General features: G+C 48.4%; 1 protein-coding gene across 3 annotated transcripts in view; it reads right to left on the bottom strand.

Moving 5' to 3' along the window:
• STRN3 (striatin 3) overlaps positions 1 to 22,499 on the bottom strand; it is a 1,674,795-nt gene that overhangs the window by 882,596 nt on the left and 769,700 nt on the right. For all 3 annotated transcript variants that reach the window (XM_069638486.1, XM_069638489.1, XM_069638488.1), the window contains exon 7: positions 22,054 to 22,195. In XM_069638486.1, the coding sequence (XP_069494587.1) occupies positions 22,054 to 22,195 (142 nt within the window). The remainder of the gene's footprint in view (positions 1 to 22,053; positions 22,196 to 22,499) is intronic.

Raw genomic sequence — 22,499 nt, 5'->3', positions numbered from 1 at the left:
GAGCGACTTCAGTCCGAACGGGAGAGCCTTGAACTGGTAGTGCTGCCCTTGGACCACGAACCTGAGGAACTTTCGGTGCCTTTTTAGAATGGGGATATCAAAGTACGCATCCTCCAAATCCAACGACGATAGGAAGTCGCCTTCCTCCAGCTGTCCCAGCACGTGCTGGAGGCTGACCATCCGGAACTTCTGTGCCTTGATGTACTTGTTCAGGCGATGCAGGTCCAGGATGGGGCGCCATCACCAGTCTTCTTTCTGACGAGGAAGTATCTCGAGTAAACTCCGGAGCCCTGAAGCCTCTTTGGGACGAGCTCGATGGCACCTTTTTTGAGCATCGCCTTTACTTCCAACAGTAGTTGAGGAACTTGGTTTTCCTTCCTGCCCACGGGTGGAATGCGGGGACACTTCTTCAGGAATTAAAGTGTGTGCCCCTGGGCCAGGGCATCGAGCACCCAATGGTCGGTGGAGATCTATTTCCACACGCTGACTAACCTCGTCAGCTGGCCTCCCACCGGGGTGCTTCGGTGGGCGCCCGACACCACGGGCGGTTCAGTCTTGCTTGGCTGCCGCCATGGCCTCCTTGGCGACGACGGCGAGGTCCTCCTGACTTGCCTCGTCCCATGTAGGCTTCTTGCGATGAGGAGCGGACCACTTGACGGTACATTGAGGAGGCGCCGCCGAATCCCTTGGAGGCACCTTGCTTGCCTCCGGAGTTCCGAAAGGGCGGACGTCATCGTTGTAGAACTCCCAAGGCCCGAGCCGTCTGTCTTGATGGCCTGAAGGGACTCATCCACTGTCTTCCCCAACAGGTTGCTCCCGTCAAAGGGCATGTCCAAAACCTTGGCCTGTACATCCTGGCAGAAATCCGTCGCCGTGAGCCACCTCCGCCGTCTAAGGCAAACACCGTTGCCCAATTGGCAGAAACCGGTGTCGGCAATGTCCGTGGCCACCGTAATGGCGTGGTCAGAGGCCACCTCACCCTCCTGCAGGATTGCCAGGGCCTCTGCCCTCTTATCATCAGGGAGGAAGTCCAACAGGGTGGCAATCTTGTACCACAACTCCCTGCCGTAGCGGGCCACAGTCAATAGGGCGTTGGCCGCCTTAATCGTCATCGTCCCATGGCATCCAGCTTCTTTCCCTTGCCGTCCGGCTGGGAAGTAGAGGTCGAAGCCCCCCCCACCCCACCCCACTTTCTTCTTGGCCGCTGCTGAAACGACCGAATCCGGGGTCGGCTGCGCTCTAAGGCACAAAGGGAACATCAGGGACCTGGTGCTACTTCTCGTACCGGTCCCTCTTAGGTGTCGTGGACGGGTTCTTGAGAAGGGCAAGTCCCTCGTCCCAGAGGTCATCCAACAACAGCACCGTGAGGACCGTTTTCCTTTTGGCCTCACGCCGTTGGTAAAGGAAGCCTTCCTTCTCTTCGGGGCAGAGCTGAAAAAGCTTGGATGCCCTGGCGATCATGGCGTGAAACTAGCCAATTTCGTCGGGAGGAGACGCCCGAGGAATCGGCAACGGGAGATCAGTCCCGTCGTCACCACTGTAGTCATCCGTCCCCCTCGTGGCCGTATCCGTCCCCGTGTCCTCCCTCGGGGTCGGGGAAGGAGACAAAGGCTGAGAGGGCCGTGAGGGCTGAGAAAGTGGGGTTGGATGGATCCTTCTCTTGTTAGGGGGGCTTCCCGACGGACTCGGCTCTGTCGGTTCGCCCGTCGGAGGCAAAGGCAACCTGATCCTTATCTCTGTGCATAAGGCATGGATTGTTGTCAAAATGGCCGCCGAGTTGTCTTGTGGCCCGGGCTGCGACGGACGGGACGGTTGCTCCACCTCCACCGCAACCTTGTCGTCGTCACCCTCGCTCTCGTCATCCCCCTCGTCGGGATCCCTCCCGTGGGGACGGGCCTCCTCTATGATATCGACCAGTTCCTCCTCGGAGGTCGTGTCCGTTAAGGCCACCCCCCTCCTCCCCATCTTTTTCCACCGGGGTCATCTCGATGGGCTTAAAAGAGGCTTCCCTCCGCAGGGGCAGGGAAACTCTGGGCCCCAAGGTCACCTCCACTGGAGGAGCCTCCACAGGCTTCCCCCAAGGCTGTAGCTATACCCTCAATAGAGGCCTTGGCCGGGTGAATCAAGGCCTTCACCACCAGCGGCACGCTTGAGGCCTTCACCTTAGGGGGAGGGTCACCGCCTCGTACCCCTTCAGCCGGTTCCTTCGTGATCGACCAGGGCCTCTCCAGAAGCTTAGCCGGGTTCTCGGACTTTCTCTTCCCTGAGCCAGAGCATTGGCTCGCGGTTGATGGCGTCAGTGAAGGAGCGCCCTGCCTGGAAGCCGAGGAGCCCGACTGTTCGGCGCTCCCGGTGCCCGCGGACTCGCGGTGCTTTGCCTTCTGTTGGGCCCCCGTCGCCGGGGCGCCCTCACAGGACTTAGAAGACTGCTCGGGTTTCTTCTTCTCACCTGTTGGGCTCTTGCTTTCCAACCAGTTGGCGAGACGGGTCCGACGGTCCCTCATGGTCTGTTCCGACATGTTAATGCAAAACACACAGTCATTCCCCACTTCGAGTGCTCGTCCTCCTTGAACAGGTTCTGTAGCTTCCATCCAGGGCAGTTCCTGAACAGCTTGCCTGGTGTCGAGCTTCCTTTCTCCTGGGCCATGTCCACGAGGTAGGCCTCAGAAAGCTTCTGGAATCCTCCAAGAAGCGTAGCTCGATGAAAACTTCACCCTTGAGGGGCGTAGAAGATTCCGAAACGGGTCCCTGTTGATCGGAAGTAGAAGCGGTGGAGCTTGAGACTATTTAACCGAAAAATTAGAAATCTCTCTGAAAAAGCACGAAACGCAGAAAAAGCAAGAGAGCTATAGCACGAGGACTCCCAACACTGGAACGTGCAGTAAAAATCTGAGGATGGCTGCCAGAGGCGGGGCTTAGGGAGAGGGCAGTCATTGGCTGGGGGAAGTATGAACCAAAGAGACCAGTGATTGGTTACTACTAAGACAGACAGATCAGAAACAAAACTGATACAGATTTTTACTTTACCGAGGATTCCCAGCCTGACTGGGAATATTCATGAGCATGTGAATCCATGCCAGACCCTATGCTGGAGAACTGTGTGTCTTCTGAAGAAAGATTTTATGGCCCCTGCGAATTTCTGAAGGTTGGAGCAAGCTTTTTTTTAACTGCAAGCTCCACCCGCCATTTTCCTGTAACCCGATACCCAAAATCGCACTCTCCAGTTCACAATCAACAGTGATGCTCAATCCACTGTTTATCGAACTGGAGTTTAAAACTGGGGTTTTTAACACCATTATCTTTGTTTTAACAGTGTTTAATTTCAACTCCAGTTCTTACATGACTCAAACCTTTCTATGCCTTCTCAGTCTCTTCTTTCCCCTCTCTCGGACTGTTTACTGGCTTTCCAAACACAGACTGCCACACCCTTCACCTCAACCCAACCAAAACAGGTGGTCTCTTTCCTTCACTAACTATTACAGTCCCTGCACTTTTGCCTCCTTCCTCCCTCCCTCCATGTGCCTGCATGTAAACTTGGGGTGATCTGATTTTTTCCTTTCGAACCCATATTTCTGCCCTTGCCGCAAACGGTCACTTCCAATTATTGAAAATTGATTTTTTTTTCTTTTCAAGCTACTGATAACTGCTCTAGTCCCCCACCAAACCCCCAGTCTGGATTACTGCTCGGCTCTCCTTCTTGGTCTCCCTGCTAATTGTCTAGGACCTTCACGCTCCATCGACAATTCTTCTATTTGTCTTCCATACTCAATGTTTTCTCGTGACTCCATTCTTCCTGCTCTTTCCTCTATTAAACGGCTGCCCTTTCACGCTCGCTTAGGTTTTCAATTTTGATGCGTCATATTGAAATGTCCTCATGGCCTGGCTTTACAATACCTTACTGAACTGGTCCTCATACTCGCATGCTCAATTCAGGAGATCAAAATCTCAATTTCTTCAATTTGTCCCTCAACCCTGTGCTAAATCTTGCTTTTTCTCATTTTCATTGCTTTCAATATTGAAAGGAACTTTCCCTTCTAATTGGATCCATTTGTTCTCTACCACTCTTTTGCTCTAGTCTAAAACACATCTTATTTCAGTTCACTCAAATTGTAATTATCCTTCAATTGAACCAATTTTACAGTATATCCAGCGTTTTGGCGAAAGTACTATACAAATCAAATACAACACAAAATTACACACAGCACAATCATTTAACTGTATGGTGATTAAAATGGCATTATGCAGTAAGAAACAATGGTACAGAGGACTGAACGGAGAACATTTGAAAAACTGTTGACTGCCTCCTTACTAGGGACACCAAAAAGGAATGAAGAATGTTGCAAGACAAAAATGGAAAAGGATACAGAGTACCCCTGCAGCACTACACCGAAAGGTGTTCGATGCACTACATTTACACAAAGAAAACATTAAAGAGAAACAGTCCCCACTAGGCAAAGCCTTAAGGGCTCACAAGTGCCCCAGAAGGGAATCATTTCTTACCTGTAACTCCATTTCTCCAGCATTGGTATCTATCATGGATTCACATGCTTAGAATATTCCCTGTCGTCAGACTGGCGACGGGGAATATTCCAAGCATGTGAATCCATGAAAGATACCAATGCTGAAGAATAAATGTGCTGAGCAGATAAGCAAATCTAAAAAGGTTTTACTTTGCTTGAAAGTGAGGGAGGGGTGCAAAGCAAAGGAAAAGCAACTGATATTCCATTGAAACAAGGTACAAAAATCCCCAAATAACATCCTTCCTTAACAGAGACTTCCTTAACAGAGAACACTACGTCCCAGCGCCTTAAGGAGGGGGTGGGGCATCAGCGACTATCACCATTTTGAAGGCAACTACATGTGCCCTTACAGCCACAGTTAAAGAGGCAGCTCCAGGGCAGGTTCCCTTGATGTTAGGAAGCTGAACAATCCGGGGAGGTGACTTAATGGCACAAGATGGAGACAACCAATGTTACGGTCTTTAATGCGAAACGGTGCAGATTCTGCCAAGGTAGCCCATGAGGAAAGTCCACCGGGCAGTCCAGGACAGTTCAGAAGGCTCTCATGGGCAAGATCCTCGAGAAGGTGTGGAGACAAGTTGATCCCACTAATAAAAGGGCTGGCGGGGGTCTACGGAAATCAGGCAGATGGACAATGCTTCACCAGGGAAAAGACTGGAGGAGATGCTGGTCCTCTGCAGAAGTCGTCCTTGGCTCCAACTTTGATCTAAAAAATGGCTGCGGGAGCCCTCCCCTTATGCAAAATCCGAGCTTAAAGCAATCCCACCAATGGTAAGGTCCTGCACCATTCACACAGCTAGTAGTTGTCCAATCAGGGACAACTACTGGTTTCATACCCGGCCCTGCAGCAGACTTTCTGGCACCAGTGACATGCACTGTGCTTAGAAAGTCTTAGCCCCCTTCATGTGCCACAAAGACAAAGGTTCAATAGTCTGGGAAAGCTGGATTTAAGGCAGCAAAACTAAAACCTGGCCAAAGAACAAGCAGAAATCTTGTGGACAGCCATTTTAGGGCACTAGTCAAGTTTACAAGCCATATACAGTAAACACGAATGTGCATACGAAAAATGAAGCAAAAACTCTAAGAATATAACTGCTGCCAGTCTTTAGGCATATATAAAAGTAACAAGAAACCCCATGTGTAACTCAGTTAAGGTTATAAAAAGGTATCCCCATTGCAGTGCACTGTTAGGTGCTCTCTGCAATGTTAAAAAATACAAGAAGTACAAGAAAATAAAAGGGAAACAGTTTTAGTATGGACTGATCGTTGAGCAAAGGGGCAAGGCAAGGGAAACTGAAGGCATTACTTCCCTTCAAAAAGTCAGAACAGGTTTTAAAAACAGAGCAAAAAAGAATGGGAGTCCATAGGAACTAACCAGGATCGCGGCTGCGAGGAGCACTTAGCTTATGGACTTGAAAATCACACAGGGATTAACCAGGGTTGAACGACCTATCAATAGCAGAATTCAGATGCTGTATTGGGTTTATGTTTTGTTTTGAAACGTGTAAACCAAAGGACAGTATTGTGATTAAAACTGAATGGCACATGCTAAGAAGTGTCTATATTTCACTTTATTTCCACTTTTTGGAGTAAGGGGTTAACGCCAGAGACACCTCACATGCGATAGAGCCTATATATGATAAATCAGACTAATTAAACCAATCTAATCTAACTCATCCAGGTTTCAGAGAAAATATCTCCATGAACCCACCAAGCCTAGCCCTATTCCATAGGAACTATGGAGGGAAAGTTGCAAAAAAAGAAATCCTTCCCAACAGATTAATACGATGCAGTTGTATAGACTTTCGAAAGATAGAACCACCATTTTTTATTGCGTGGAGCACTAGCATTTGTATGTGCTATGTAGCAAAAAGAATGGGGTTCCATAGAAAACTATGGAGGTAAAGTTGCAAAGAAAATCTTTCCTAACAATGTGGAGGAAAGGGGACAATGGTCTAGGAGTACGTTAGTGACTACGGGGAGTAACTTGTTCTTACTCCTGCATGCCGCCCCCTTTCCTCCATACTTATGTGAGATTTCCAAGCACTTGAACGTTAATACTGGGTTGATGGAATACTCTCACCTTACATGAAGAGATTCATGAGAACTGCTTGCCTTAACTGAGCATCAACCCTTCAACAACGGTAAAGAATATTTTTTACAGAAGGCCGATGGGGAGGCCCAAATTGCTGCCTTCACTATGAACTCCCAGGGGAAATATTTTTGGAAGGCCACTGAAGTTGCCATTGTTCAAACCAAATGGGCATGAAGGGATGGTTCAGAAGGATTACATTATCCTTAAGGATTTGAAAGGTTCTTCTGCCCAAAGTTTCTGTAATTCCCTAAAGCTTGCTTGCTGAAGTGATGGCGACAAGAAAGGCTGCCTTCTAGGAAAGCAATGTAACATCAACAGTGGCCATAGGCTCAAAAGCTCTAGGACAGGACGCACCTAGCACCATATTATATTTCCTCATGCTAAATTGAACCTTAATAGGTGGATGAAGATGGAGGCGACCATGAAAATGGCAGTTCACCAGCAGATTAGATGGAAAATGAACAAGAGTCTGAGTTTAAATATGCTCCAATTGCCAAAAGAAAATTCCTGCAGGAATATATTTGGATCGCTGTAGCTGCAAGTTCTGGGATGAACGAAACATGGTCTAAAGAAGATAAAAGGGACATAATACCCTTTTTCAAACACCAATAGCAAAAACTGATTGATTTGCTTATATACTGGGCTTGCACAGATGTTTTATTTATTTGTACCTTGCCTAAAGCCCATGGGCATAGATGCACACACAAAAACAAATGAATTCAGCCAGAAAAGCTAAAACAAGAACAAAAACCAACCAACTCGGGGAGGGATACAGCAATCCAAAGGTCAGGCGGAGTCATAATGGTCAGGATGGTCAAAGACTTGTTTAAAAAGGAGGGTCTTGAGAGCCATTTAAAATACTGGTAGCAAAAGCATTGCCCACAAATCTGGAGTAAGATTATTCCACAAGTTAAGAGCAATTGAATCAAAGGCCAATCTGCCCACTCTTTCAAGATTAACGCAAGGTGTTACTAGCAGACATGTATTATTCGATAGCAGCATGCATATAGATTTGAAAGAAAGTCTTGACTTCAGATATGATGGGCTTGTGCCATACAAACATAAGTAATGGTGGCAATTCCAAATGCAAAACATTCCTTCATAGGAAACCAGTGCAACACTGAGCTTCCTTCACAGGGTCCCTGTGCTTCAGTCAATTAAATAGCCCTTACGGCGCCATTTTGAAGTGCTTAGAGATGTTATTCAAGATGGAACCATGCAAGAGACTACCACAGTAGTCGATCTTGGAGCTCACAATAGCATGTGCCAATGCTGCACAAATCTCCTTAGAGATGGGTGTATGACATTGCAGCTTTAAATACGAACTAGAAGACGCCATGTAGTTGGTTTGAGCCACCATGGAAAGAGTGGCCTCAAAGTATACTCTAGGGTTTTAACCTCATATGCCACAGGGATGGTACGGCTTTGCAATCACAAACTAAATTTTCGTGAGATCTTAACCAGTCTCTGCTGAGGACCCACAATGAGTAGTTCTGTCTTTTAACGCAAGCCTGTTAGATGCCATACAACTATGGCTTGAATTATAGATTATTAATATTGGCGGAGTCGTGCCTATAATCAAAAGAAATATTCAACAGTGCACACCAAATATTCAAAATCCTGTACAAAAGATAAATGCAACTGAATCTGAACCATACAGTTGGTGCAGGGGAGAAATCGCAACCCTGACCTGAAGACGCTAATAACTAAGAAAAGTGCCCGATCCTGCCTATAATGCCCAGTAAACTGTAACAGTACCTGTATGTCATCAGCATAATTGGTAAAGTGTACATCGTGACTGTCCAAGATGTCAAAGAGGGGCTTTGTAAAAACATTATATAAAGTGGGAAAGAGCCAGGAGCCCTGAGGTTTGTGCGCTACTTGTATATTGCGAAGATTCTAATTAAAAAAGGCCAACGGGATCCAATAACCTGACCTCAGGAGCCATGCCATCAAGTTAATAGATTGTGGAGAGAGGAGCCACACTCAACCGTTGTGCTGGTAGAGGCGGAATCTATGACAGATGTACTGGGGGGCAGGTAGAAACAGTGATCAGGTCCCAGAACCTGGCTGGCCACCACAGGGTTATAAACACCATGAAACAGTTCCAGGAATCCCTCAGTTTCAAAGGTGCATGATGGATCAAAGGCAGCAGTGGAAAAGCTAACTCAGTCATATTGTCCAAGCAGATTTCCAGAGCATCTTCCATAGAGTCATGGCCCAGTCCCTCTCGAGGCATACAAGGCAGGTTTCTTGTTGTCATTCATCACAAACAGGGCATACAAGGCAGGTTTCTTGTTGTCATTCATCAAAAACAGGTCGACCTGGAGAGTGTCCCATTCGTGAAATATCTGATTGAGGGCTCATTTGTGGTTCGCAGTCACACAGCAAGACTGAGGTAGTCTTGCTGAATTTTCCAGGCCCGATACATGCATAATCCCCTCTGCATTACCAATTATCACATCTATAACGCCCGTAGAAATTAGGGGGCCAAGATCTGGTTCCTCCTTGCTTGTTTACATAAAACTTTGATACAGCATTTTCTGTCTGACTGCGTAGTACCTTGTTCTTGATATTCTTCTGAAAGGCTACAGAGGGCCTGGAAAATTGCAGTCTACTTCAATAGGTTTAAGTGGCATCTCCTATCCATGGGATACCAGATGTCAAATAACCTCAGATGAAACATTGTTACTCCCCAGCCCAGTGAAGAGGATCAGCAGTATTGTTTACACTAGAAACTGGTTCAGAAAAAGGAGTTGCATTCATCAGGTTGTTCTGATTATACCAACGAATGAAGCCGTCCCTCATCGTCCAACATCACTGGGACTGAGTAATCCCTTGGGTCTGATACATGAGAGCAAACTTGCCTCAAAGACAATTGTATTAGCCTCATCTTGACATTTGATAATGGAACCACCAGTCCACATGCAGCCATTAAGCCTAACAGCCTCTGAAACCAAGCAACCACCATGTGGTCATGTGGGTTGATTTCAGGAAAAAGGTGCAAGTTTGATATTTTATTTATTGGGTAATTATAAAGTGCCTATACAGCAAATGGTGCTTCAAGACGCCACAGGAAAAATAACGGTCCTACTAGGCCTCGTTACTGCACTTGCATGTTTTAAATGATACAAGAAGTGCAGGGGTGTGGGGTCCACATGTTAAGTGCAAGGACAGAGCTGGAACAGGTTCAGTAGGGCAGTAGTGGTGCGGCACCGCCAGGCTAGTACAGGGGGAGGAAGACTGGTAGGGTAAGTGCAGGAATCGGGGGAGGGGGGAGTTTAGGTGAGACAGGGGGAGGAAGACTGGTGCCCTGTATGGCTGAGAAGGAACCAGGCAGTCAGTCAAAATGCAGCTGAGGGTGACATTAGCAGGGTAGGGGAGAGGGAAGAAGAGTCGGTTTAGACTCGAAACACGTGTCAAGCTACTTTGCAAATAAATCCATCAGACTTATAACCACATCTCTCTTCAATTACTTGCCTATATTGCACTCTTGGGCGTAGTGCGACTGAGAATTGCCCGTGCTCCAACTTAAAAGCAACGCACACAATCTGGTGTTCCTCTCCCTGGCTATTTGGCTCCAGCAGCAACTGCAGTGGAATTTCAACCAGCTCCGAGAGTTTGTCCAGGTGGCTTACTTTGGAGTTGATTGGTCCCACCAACTCAAGGGGAGAAGTCGTCCTTGCAGGGCTTCTCTAGTCGAGACTAATTCAGAGATTCAGCACAGCAGCAGGGCTTCACCGGGCAAACCAACGGTGCAGCAGGCGTCTCTTCAAAGTTCTTCTTTGTATTCTTTCGTCCAGTGGTCGACTCAGCCTTCCAAGCCAAAAAGCCTCACCTTTTAAGCAGGTTTGTCCCATTAATTCCAGCCTAGCTGTCAGTCACTACTAAGCTCTAGTCTCAACTGAGAGCAAGTTACGCTACACAACAAAAGGCAAGTCCTCTTAGGTTTACAGTACCTTTGGTTGGAAGAAATGGTTCCAGCAGGCTTCTGTTCCGGCGTGACCTTTCAAGTGAATCTTATTTCTAAAAACATTGTGCAAGACGTTTACTCACCTGCAAAGAATATCTTCAGCTCCCCTAGATTTAGTTAAACTAACATGGACTGTCCTGACTCCCCAAGAGACTCTTCTAGCGCCGACTTTGTGCTTTTGCCTTTCCTCGAAAGGGTTAATTTACTTTGCAATGGATTTAAAAGAATTTGCCAGTTTATGAATTATTTGTTAACCTTTGTTTTATTCCTTTAACCCTTTGCACCCAAACTCAGTATTACTCCAACTATACCAGTGATAAATCCATGTCCACAATGCTCTTGCTATTTAAGTCACCCGAGGGTGTAGGACGTGTCTGTGTGCCATCTGATTTAGAGAAACAAAGTGTGTTTTGAAGTGTATTAGAATTGTTACATATTTTGCTCCCTTCTGAAGAAGGCTTATATAACTGACGGTTAAATAAATTGTTTAATCAAGAAACCTTGAGTGTGTTTATTTGAATAACTGTCACTGTGAAACTGTTACAACCCTACTGTTCACATTGACCCCTCTTGAGATAAGCCTGGCTGCTCAGCCAAACTACCAACCTGTGTAGTACATACTTCTATCAAAGTTTGGGTTCCCTATTGCCAGGAGGTAAAGGTTGTTGTATTTCAAAGGATACTGCACACAATCTTGCCTAACATTTGAATACAGAAATGAAAGACAGAACCCTAAAGTAGTATGGCAACGGAACGGGCAAGGTAAGTATAGTTTGGTGGCAACGCGCTCTTCTTGGAACCAAGAAGACGCAGACCAACTCAGATTCGAATCCCGGTTCTATGCTTTTAAACCTCTTTGGTACGTAATTAGTTACTTACCTGTAACTTGTGTTCTCCAGCATGGGTGTTGCACGAATTCACATCCTCATGAATATTTCCAGTCAGGCTGGGAATCCTCACTTACAAACTGTATTTCTCCTTTAAACCAATCGCTGTAGTCTGGGTCATACTACCCCCATCCAATGACAGTCCTCCCTAAGCCCCTCCTCTGGCAGCCATCTTCCGATTTGTTAAGCATGTAACGTGGCATTAGGACCAAGAAGAGCCACAGAGGGGACAGAGAGAGGGTTTGCATGTGAATCCATGCCAGACCAATGCTGGAGAACAATAGTTGCGGGTAAGTAACTTGTTCCTTTGCCAGAAGGGGGTCTGGTATGGATTCACATGCTCATGAATTACAATACATAGCAATACAACACTACACAATAACGGGAGATGGCAGGGCTCAAAAGACGCAATCAACTCTTACCTCTGGAAGAGACTCACCTCAAGCAAACAGGTTGCGTAGGCACTGCTTGGCCGACTCTGGACTCTTCCCTGGAATCCCTGTCGACGCAGTAGAATTTTGTGGCAGTGCGTGGACCTGCACGCAGCCACCCTGCAGGGGCACACCAGACAGGAACACCATTGTCGCAGCGATCGCTCTGGAGGAGTGGGCTCTCGGACGGCCGGGCAGCGGTCGGTTCGCCAACCAATGACCATGCATGATGCAGCCAGAAAGCCAACTTGAGATGGAAGATCGAAACACTCCTTTGAGTGTCGGTGAGACCAGAGTGAATATCTACCTGGAGACCTGGTGTAGCGGGAGATAGCTGCCAGATGTACCTTGAAAGAGGTGTGCGCCAATCCAACCCTGGACAAGGATAGCAAGTATGGAGGAATCTGCAGGGCTGTGACCCTCAGAGGGGTAATCTTACGAGACCAGCACCACATAGCGAAACGCTTCCACTTGTGACCGTAGCACTTAAAAGTCAACGACACCCTGGCGAGTGCCTCCCTACAGTCAGCAGGTAACTCATATCCACCAAACTCTAGGGCTGCAGGAGCCAAGCCCTCATGTTCAGAGATCCTGGTGAAGGCTTGCGCCTCCTTCTCTCTGGTGAGATTGGGAACCACTGGCAGCTTGACCAGAGGAGACGGAGAAGGTCTGGGTACCAAATCTGCCTCAGCCACGCCGGGTCGAGGAGTATCATCCTGCATTGGCGCGGTCAGTGTGTTGAGGACTCATACCAGGAGAGGAAACCGAGGAAACACGTACAGAAACAGGCCTTTCCATGGGAAGGGGAACACGCCCCCCCAGGCTTCTAGGTTGGTGGACTCTGCTGTCAAACCTCTGGCATTTGGAGTTTGCCACAAACAGATCTATCTGGGGCCTGCCCCACTTGAAGATGCGGTCCACCTGGTCCTGCCAAAGTTCCCACTCGTTACAGGAGCGCAATTTTCTGCTGAGGGAGTATGTGATGGCGTTCTTGAATCCTGCTAAGTGAAGAGGAACGAAGAACATCTCTTGTCCGTCGGCCCAGCACCAAAAGTCCTGCGCTTCTTGGAGATCGAGTCCCCTCCTGTTTCCTGATGTAGTACATTGTGGTGGTTTTGTCCATTAAGATCCTCACCACCTTGCCCTTCAGAGACGGAAGGAATTACTTCAGGGCCCAGAACACGGCCCGTAGCTCCAGGATGTTGATATGGAGAAACTTATTCTGGCAGCCAGAGGCCTCTGGCATGCAGACGCCCGGTGTGGGCTCCCCAGCCTTCCAGGGCAGCATCTGGGGTGACAGTCTCCTGGTATGGAGGGTTTTCAAACACTGTGCCCCGAGCGATATTCGAGCAGACGCCCTACCAAATCGTCAGACGAAACTCCTGGATGAGCAGGATCTTAACAGGTTGCATCTGTAACCTGCAGAGCCGGATATGGTAGATGCAGGACATCATGCCAAGCAACGACTTGATGGTTTGCACCGTGGCAGTCTTCATCGACAACAGCCGCTGCAGAGTCCCTGGAATGGCCGCTACCATCTCACCGGAGGGTGACGCCAGGCAGAACATTGTATGTGTCTGGCGCTTAGAAACCGTGCGTTCTGCGATGGTGTCAAGCAGGATTTTGGATAGTTGATGGAGAATCCCAGATCTGCTAGCTGGACGGTCACCTCCGTGTGTCCAACAGCCAACTCTCGAGAGTGGGCTCAGACAAGCCAGTCGAGGTACGGGTATACGTTTATACACTGTAGATGCAGATGGGCCACCACCGGTGTCAGGCACTTCATGAACACTCTGGGGGCTGACTTCAAGCCAAAAGGTAGAGCCTTGAACTGGTAGTACCGTCTCTGCACTACGAAGCATAGAAACATTCGGTGCTTCCTGTGAATGGGAACGTGGCAGGGTAGAGGTGACATTAGTTGACTTGAGAGCCATACTACCCGAGGTAAAGACCTTACCGGCCCAAGCATCCACCTTTTTCTCTCTAAAGGGGAGGGGGGGGGGGATAGATGGATATGCTGTTTGTCTTGAGGAAGTTGCAGCCTGAATAACCAGACTTTTTGAGTGGGATGCCTTCTTAAATAATCAGGATCAGAACTAGAAGTTCTATACTTCTTTGGAAAATGATTGTTGACTGCAGCAATTGTAGCAGGAACTTCCCAGTTTTTTTTCTACTGTTCTTTGAAGTGCCCTGTGGAAGGGGAGAACTGGATACTTCTGGGGGCCCTGATCAAGTATATCAGTCATACCATCCTGATCAAAAGTGGATGAGGCTCTACCCCAGCCCATGTATTCAACCACTCTATTCATTAGACTCCTGTACCCTGAATATGCGTGTTCTGCAGGGTCAGGTTTTGCAAACTCCAGCTCAGGTGACTTATCAATGCCACCAGCAGAGTGAAGGGTATCACACAGGTCTCATTTTCGATTCTGGAAAAATTAATTCTTCTGGGACCTCTCTAGTACCATATTGTACTCCAAAAGGAGAAACTTCTTCAGAGCCACTTTCTTCAAATATAGAAGACATAGACTTAATGAAGTCTGACTTAGGTAAAGGAGTAAATCTCCTTTCCTGTACATGAGTTTGGGTCGAAGGAATCGAAGGAACCTTCGATCGTATCAAAGGAGTCTTCGAAGACACCGATGACGTCTTCGACAAAGGAGTCGAAAAAGCTGTTGGCTTCGATGACGAAGTCGTCAAGGGTTTCAACAACTTATGTTTTTTAGACAGTGTTGGGGAAACTAGATTCGAGGAATCTTCGATGATTTGACGTCGACTTGAGTCCTTCGAGTTTCACCCTTACTACCGGATATTTCCATAGTAGTTCCTGACTTCCCTGTGTCGTCCGGAGCGACCGGGGTCTGGCTCTTGAGGCCTCTTTGAGGAGGTTGAGGCCGCGTTCTCAAAGACCTTCATCATCTTCCTTCTAAATTCATCCCATTTTCTTGGGGAATCCGACTTAGTCGGGCATCATACCAATTCGGTAGACGTATCCGAGGAAGAAGAGGGAGATCTATGTCTTCTCTTAACCTTTTTTGAAGAGGAAGGTTAAGAGCGTCTTGATCTGCTGCGTGATCGAGACCTCTTACAGCGTTTACGACAATGCGATTCTTGCAAATCGCTCAATTTCCTACGTCTTTTTGACGAGGCCTAGGAGGAGGCCTTGGAAGCTTTCCACCGCCAGTCTACCTTTCCTAAAACGAAGGGCCTTCTCCGTCATCGACGGACAGGAGCCACAGTCGCCGGTTCGATGGTCCGAACCTAGGCACCAAAGACAAACGCAGTGAGGATCTGTAATCGACATGTTCGATCTGCAGTCGATAACATTTTTGAACCCCGTCTTGGGAGTAGAAGAGGTGGAAGACGACATTTTCTAAAGAAAATTTCGAAGCACGCTGTTCGAGAGCGAAGCAATCAGAAAAACTGAACTGAAGCCAACTGGCGCGGCATGAGCAATTTATACTGATGGTGACGTCAACATGGTATGGAGCCTGTCGAGGGACAGACGCCACGACCACACATTTTTTTGCGAAGCAAGAAAGCTGGCAGGATACGATTATAAGATGAGGAATACGTGAGAGGACACAATCCAATCGAAGGGGGTGCTATCAGGGAAGTAATTCTCCGAGTTATTGCAGGCAGGGTAGCGCAGCTCGGGTCAAGTGCAAGGAGTCAAGGGACTTTGACTCCCCCCCCCCTCAAACACCCAAGTGTGTGGTAGGCCCGGAGGCAGTGTAGTGGAGTCTGATCATGGAAGAACCTGTTACCGCAGAGGAGTAAAGGAAGGACTTGAGCAGCTTCCGGGACTTTGTTTGAGTGTGGGAGGGAGAACATTCCAGAGGGAGGCACCTGCAGAGGAGAGAGATCTAAGCCCCCTCCCACCACCCCCCACTCTGCCTGGAGAAGCGTCTGACCCTCAGAGTTGGAGGTAGCTGAGCGAAGGGCTCGAGAAGGAAGGTATTTTGAAAGAGAAAGCTAGATGTAGTGTGGGTGCCAGACCCCAGAAAGCCTTCTGGACGAGGCAGAGGGGCTTGAACTTGATCCTTGCAGATACTGGCAGCCAGTGGAGAGACGTCAGGGCTGGAAAGATACAGTCCTGGGCTTAAAGCCAAGGAGAAGTCTCGCAGTCCTGTTCTGGATTAGTGGCAGAGGGTGGAGAGTAGAGGAAGGCAGATTGAGAAAGAGGCTGTTGCAGTAGTCCAGCCTAGAGAACCATGACTCGCTAGACAGTGAGCTTCTGGGGAAAAGTGACAAAAGGAAGAATACCTCTGAGGAGGTGCAGCTGGTAGTCGGCCTTCTTGGCAAGGTCTGTGATGTGAGAAGAGATGGAGATAGCAGAGTCGAAAATCACACCAAGGTTTTGTGCCTCACTGAAAAGCAAAGGAAGAGGGCCCAAGGAGGGCAGCCAGAGTGAGGGGGAAAGCAGGAGCAGGGGTCCCAATGAGAAGGATATCTGTCTTACTGGCATTAAGGCAGAGATCACTGGAGGCGCACCAATCCTGAATCGCGGATAGACAGTCAGAAATGAGCGAGAGAGAAGGAGGCAGCTGAGGGGAGCCTGAAAGAGTCACCCGCATAACACTGAAAGTTACATCAGAAGGTAGAGATAAGGTGGGCTAAAGAGGCCAAGTAGCCATTGAAGAGCCAGGATGACAGGATAGAGCACTGGGGACCGCCACAAGTGGAGAGAGGTGGTGGAGAGAAGGGACCCAAGTTGGACCTTGGAGGGTTGGTCCTTGGGTAAGGATGTCAACCACTCCAGTGCCTGATCCATGATGCCCAGCTTCTCACAGGGTCATTTGATTAGGATGGCATGATTGAACGTGTCAAAGACAGAAGAAAGGTCATGAGAACGGAATGAAGGCTAGAGTCAAGATTAGTGAGCAGATCTTCACGGGTGTTCAGGAGAGCACTTTCCATGCCTGTGGCAGCTCTGAAGCCACACTGATGGTCATGGAGCTAACCAACAGATTCAGTGTGGAGTTTAAGCTGGGAGATGGCCAGCTTTAACCAAGAGTTTGCCCAGGAAATTAGTGATGGAGATCAGGCAATAGTTTGCCAGACAAGTAGGATCGGAGGGGTGCACAAGGGAGGGCTTGAGGAGAGATGGGAAGGATACAATGGCAAAAGTGATTGCAGAAATCGGCTAAGGCTGAAGCAAGGGTGTCAATGTGGTTTGTGATGGTTCTGGAGGAGCAGGGAAGCACCTGTTTGGATGACACTTTCATAGATCAGACTTGTCTAGAAACATCCACAGGTGTTGTCGGAGGAGGGAGAGGCTGCCAGAGGGGCCGAGAGAGGGAGAGGACAGCGAGGACAGGACGTTCTGAGTTTTAGTGATGAAGTGAGAAGCCAGAGCCGTACAGAGGGCCTGGGTGGTAACAGGAGGTGTGGCAACTGCAAAAGGATTGGCCACCTCCTTGCAGATTTTAAAAAGTTCAGCCGTGTTGGAGGCTGCAGAGACGCTGGCTTGGCTGTTAACTCTGCTTGGACAGGACATAGTCTGTATTTCCTTTGGAGCAGACAACAGGCCAGTTTGTCAGAGGATGCGCCCTAAGTCCTTCTCTTCCTCTCAGCCACCCCGCAATTGCTTTTCAGGGTGGTGAGGTCGGAGTGATTTCAAGAGTTGCACTTGGAGGTATGCTTGAGACGGATACTCACGACAAGGGCAAGGATGTCCAGAGTGTTGGCGACAGAAAGATGCAGGTAAGAGGACTGCCAGTGTGACCCAACTTTAGGAATAGGGGGAGCAGAGAAAGTAGAGGCAAAGGAAAACACTGACACACTTCATGGGCTAAATGACTGAGAAGGTGGGTGGCAGTGCTGTGGTGGGCTTTGCCTGAGGGACCAGGTTTCAGGTGAGAGGAGAGCAGAAAGTGGTCAGTCCAAGAAAGAGGAGTGGTGAGAGGGTCAGAGGGGCATGTCTGAGGAGATGAGATCATCCAAGTTGTCCCCTGAAGAGTGTGTTGGACCAGAGGGTAGAATGGAGAGCGAGAGTGTCGCAGAGGTTGCGGAAGAGCCCAGAGGAGAGATTACATTCATGGGACAGTGGAGGTCTCCAAGGAGTAGTTGAGAGGTATCAAAGGAGGAGTAGGCGTGCGTATGAATGAAAGAAGCAGGGACCCACTCCAGAAAGATCAGAGCTACTCCACCTTGGGGTCGCTTGGTTCAGGGCTCGGAGAGGATTTTGTAGCCATCAGGGAGGACAGCGTCAAAACTTGTGACAGAGCTGGCCGTAAACCATGTTTCGGTGAGAGCGAGGACATACAAGTCAAGTTCTTCGAGGAGGTGACAGATGTCTGAGGAGTGTGACAGCAGAGCGAGAGTCTAGAGTAGGGACGTGGAGCAGGGTGCCACACTTGAAAGTCTTCCGGCGTGGGGTACAGGCTTGAGATACAGGTACACCCAGCAGAAGTGGCAGAAGGACCAGCGAGTGAGCAGAGGTGGTAGCAGGAGGTGGCATAGTAGACAGAGGAGGAGCAAAGGAGGTGGCAGAGGTGCCAGAGAGGTGCTGGTAGGAGTAGAGGGAGAAGGAAGTTCACAAGACTCAGAAGACACCTATTCAAAAGGAGGAGATTGGGCTGAGGGCCCTGGGCCAAGACCGTGCCATTCAGGCAGACAATGATGGTCTTGGAGAAGTGGAAGGAGGCCAAGAGGACCTCCCACCGAGTGCCACCATTAATGGGAGAGGAAGAAATGGGAGGGGGCCAGGACCATCTGAGGGGTCCATAGGTCTGGTGAGGGAAAAACTAAGAAGGTTGGTGAGTGTGTCTGGAGGAAGCACTGATGTAGGTACCAGAAAGCACTGAAATAGGTATCAGCAAAAGGGAGGCCTGGGTTGGACACCAGGAGATCACTGTGAAACCACTTACTCCCAGACCTAGTGAGAGGGATAGGATAGGAGATAGAGTAACAGTTAGAGAAGATGGGAGAAACGGAGGGCAACATAGGGGATGCAAGGAGGAAAGTAGGAGGAAGGAGTGTGAGAGAATGGAGAGAGGCACAGCCCAGCGCTGCACAGCACCGGATACACAGAGGGAGGGGGTGGGGGGGGATTGGGGGGGGGACAGGTCACACAGAAAGGAGCAGACAGGTGAGACAGTAGAAACAGTTCCTGCAGCTAGGTGAGGTCCTAGAGTGGGAGAGAGCCTAATGGGGCACAGTTCACCGCGCAACAGCGACCACAATTGAAGGGAACCTACAGGTAAAAAAGACAAATACACAAAGTACGGCTACCCAGTAAGGGGTGAGCCTAGGGTTGCGCAGAGACAGAGTACGTTTAGTCAAACGGTAGGTGAAGTACACGCAAAGGCCGGGAAGTTTAATAGAGAGCAGTAATAGCTGCACCCACTTCCTGAATCTTTCTTACTTTTTTCAGTCGCCGGCTGCGCCACATGCTCACACTCAGTATAGGATTCTGAAACACAGATTTTTAGGTTGAACTCACTGGCTGACAAAAGGAATACACACATTAGTACACGTAATACAAGAGGGTCGCCTCCTGAGCTTTGAGACCATGTGCGAACAATTCGACTTGGCACCCATGGACCGGTTTCGGCATGCGCAACTGTCCCACGAGATCCGCGCCCATTTCCCGGACACGACTGTCGTACCCCCTTGCTCTCCCATCGAGACCAATATTCTCCCGCAGCACATCTCTTCTAGGGTCACTTTCACTCTCTATCAGGCCCTTAGCTCATTCGGGGCTGCACAACTCGACGGGCTAAAGGCAATGTGGGAAAGGGATCTGGGCCCCCTGGAACCGGAAGATTGGGTAGAGGCGTTAATGTCCCCCAGAGAAATTGGGATAGAATCCAAGCTCAGACTAATACAGTTGAGGATCCTCCATCGTTCATATCACTCACGCACTGCAATGGCCAGATGGGGTGGAATAGAAGACGGGACATGTGTTCGATGCAAAACTGAACCCACCACCTTCTACCATATGATATGCGACTGTCAGGCGATACAGGCCTTCTGGGTGGGCTGTGTCTACACAATCTCAGCCGCTCTGGCGACACCAATTCCCAGGGACCCCAAGATGGTACTCTTGGGCATTTGGGGGGGGGGGGGGGGGGGGGGGGAGGTGGAAGTAGACCTGTCCAAATATGAGAAAATGTTTTTGGCAATTGCGTTGGGGGCAGGCAAAAGACTTATTGCGGCCAATTGGGGATCTGCCGATCCACTGAGCCTGAACCGCTGGAGTAATGAGCTGGACAGGTGCGCAACCTTAGAGCGCCGGATCTATAATGCAAGGGGCTGCCCCCGCAAATTCGAAAAAATATGGGGTAAATGGCTAGATGCTCAATGAGCCCTGCGGGTGGGGGCACACCGGTAATGCTGCTAGCATTGTTTGCCTGCCTTGTCCTATAGATGTCTTTCGGTCCTCGGCCCCACGGGCCCTGTTGATATGGACGATTGCCTTCAACATGTATACTGCTGATTGATGTCTTATTCTTGTACGTCTCTTTATGTTATGTTGTTTAAATTCAATAAACAGTTATAAAAAAAAAAAAGAATGATAAAATAGTGAATATAATTGGCTTACTGCATGTGCAAGATGCCAGAATACTGGAGAACTAGTCATTTTTTTCTGGGAAAAAGGAAAAGCAATTCACCAATGGAATAGCCAACAATAAAACGCACATTACTGCAAGTTTCACAGGATTACCCGCCCCCCCCACTCCTCCCTCAAACTGTTGTGAAAACGTGGCAAAAATTAGAAGTCCTAGGCTGTTCAGGGAGAGACTTCAAGCGACAGCTAAATTCCGTAGGGAAGCAGGACCATTATCCACTAGCAAAATTTTTACACCAAATGAGATGACAAATCGTTGAAGCTGTGGATACGATGCAGCTGTGCTGTTTGACACTGGCATGGTTTCAGTGCAGGGGAGCCCCAACAATAGTTTAAAGGTGATCAAAGATGTGCTTCACTTTTGTTTGGAATGACAGGCCTCCAGTGGTGTCTGTTCGAGGCCGTCGAGGAGTCCAATGATCCCGCAAAGTCATGTTTTATCTGGCATTTCTTCATGACCTACTTACTAGTCTGAAAAGTGTTAAACCTACATTCTTTAGCATCATGGAGATTTTTCAGGTGTATGTATATACTACGAGCTACGTAAATTAAACTTAAACTACACAGAAAAAGGAATGTTCTAGAAACTTTGGCTCCTTGAGGATTGCAACTGAGGTGTGTGGTAGCTCTGCCCCCTGCACCTCCCCTCCAATCACAGGATTTTATTCTTTCAAACCGGTCATAAATGAACCAGGCATCTCCATTCCTCACTCATAGAGGAACGCAAAAGCCATGAACACTGATGTGTACATCACTTGCACTCTTGTGCAAAACATGTGGCTGCTGTACTCTGAAATGAACTTATGCAGGGATTCCTGGAAGGGACATCCTTGGGATGAAGCAGGCACTACCCCACTAATGTGGAAACTCTGCCGCTATCTGGTGGAACCCTCATAGGTAGCAGTGTCAAGAGAAACAGAAAAACAGGGGTTCCCTAAGTTAATGATGAATTTTGAAAACTAGAGTAGCCAAACTGTGTTTTGGGTCACTCGCTGTATTGGTCCACTAGGAAAGAGATACTGAAATGTGTCTGCCACAAAGTGTCATTATGAATTGCTAGATTTAAAAGTCCTCACCAACTGGGAAATATCTTCAGTCGGGTGTATACATTTCAAGCTACTAGCTAGGCATGCAGTGTTACTCAACCCCTCAGTTCTTGACACACAAAGCACAGCATTTCTTACTTGCCAAAAGTCAATTGTCACAAGGCATTGCTGGGGAGGGAGGGTGTCCTGGCATAAATAAAATGCAAACATGGGAAGATGCCTAAATGTTTACATCCACCAGATCTCTGTTTTATCACTGTCCCAATTGACTGCTTAACTTGTGGATAGATTGATCTCATTGCTAATTCGAATCATGCATGGACATTTTCTCCTACTTTCCCAATTACACAGCCAACATAAAATAGCATTATAGTGCATGACGCAGCTCTTACCCAAGCAATGGCTGGCAGCCCCATCAGGTGAATGTACTACTGTGTACACAAAGTACAATGACTCCAGAAATTCTGAAAGCCCCAAAATTACTGTGAAAGTACTTGCACAAGAGTTGTATATACAAGCTTCTTACCCCATTCTGTCCCGTCCCCCGAACTTCTTGCTTCCCCTGCTCCTTCTCCATCTTCTGCCGTTACCAAAAAGTCAAACTCTTTAAGTGCCTCTTCAGTGTCTGCATCATCTGTAAGGTCAGCTGCAAGGCCTTCATTCCCTATCTGAAAATTGAGCAAACCATGGAAGGTCTTTACTACACATTTCCTTTGTTATGCCTGATAGAATAAAGTGTTCACAACTTTACGCAAGCTCTTTAAAACTCTTGTTGCGAAAGACCTTGCCAGCTTCAACCACAAAGGCCATTATGTAAATTATATGCAACTACTCCCATGCTCATCTGGACCCTGAAGAACTGAAGTAATAGGTGCACCCTTTCTGGGTGCACAGTGTATGGGAGTACAGGTCCAAGGGAACACCCCCCCCTCCTCTGCAGTCCCCTCCTTGTGACGTCGATGACTCATCCGG

Source organism: Ambystoma mexicanum, chromosome 14, assembly GCF_040938575.1.
Source record: "Ambystoma mexicanum isolate Mex_15411 chromosome 14, UKY_AmexF1_1, whole genome shotgun sequence".
Taxonomy (NCBI): Eukaryota; Metazoa; Chordata; class Amphibia; order Caudata; family Ambystomatidae; genus Ambystoma; species Ambystoma mexicanum.
The sequence above is the reverse complement of the archived record's forward strand: the minus strand, read 5'-3'. Positions and strand labels throughout refer to the sequence as shown.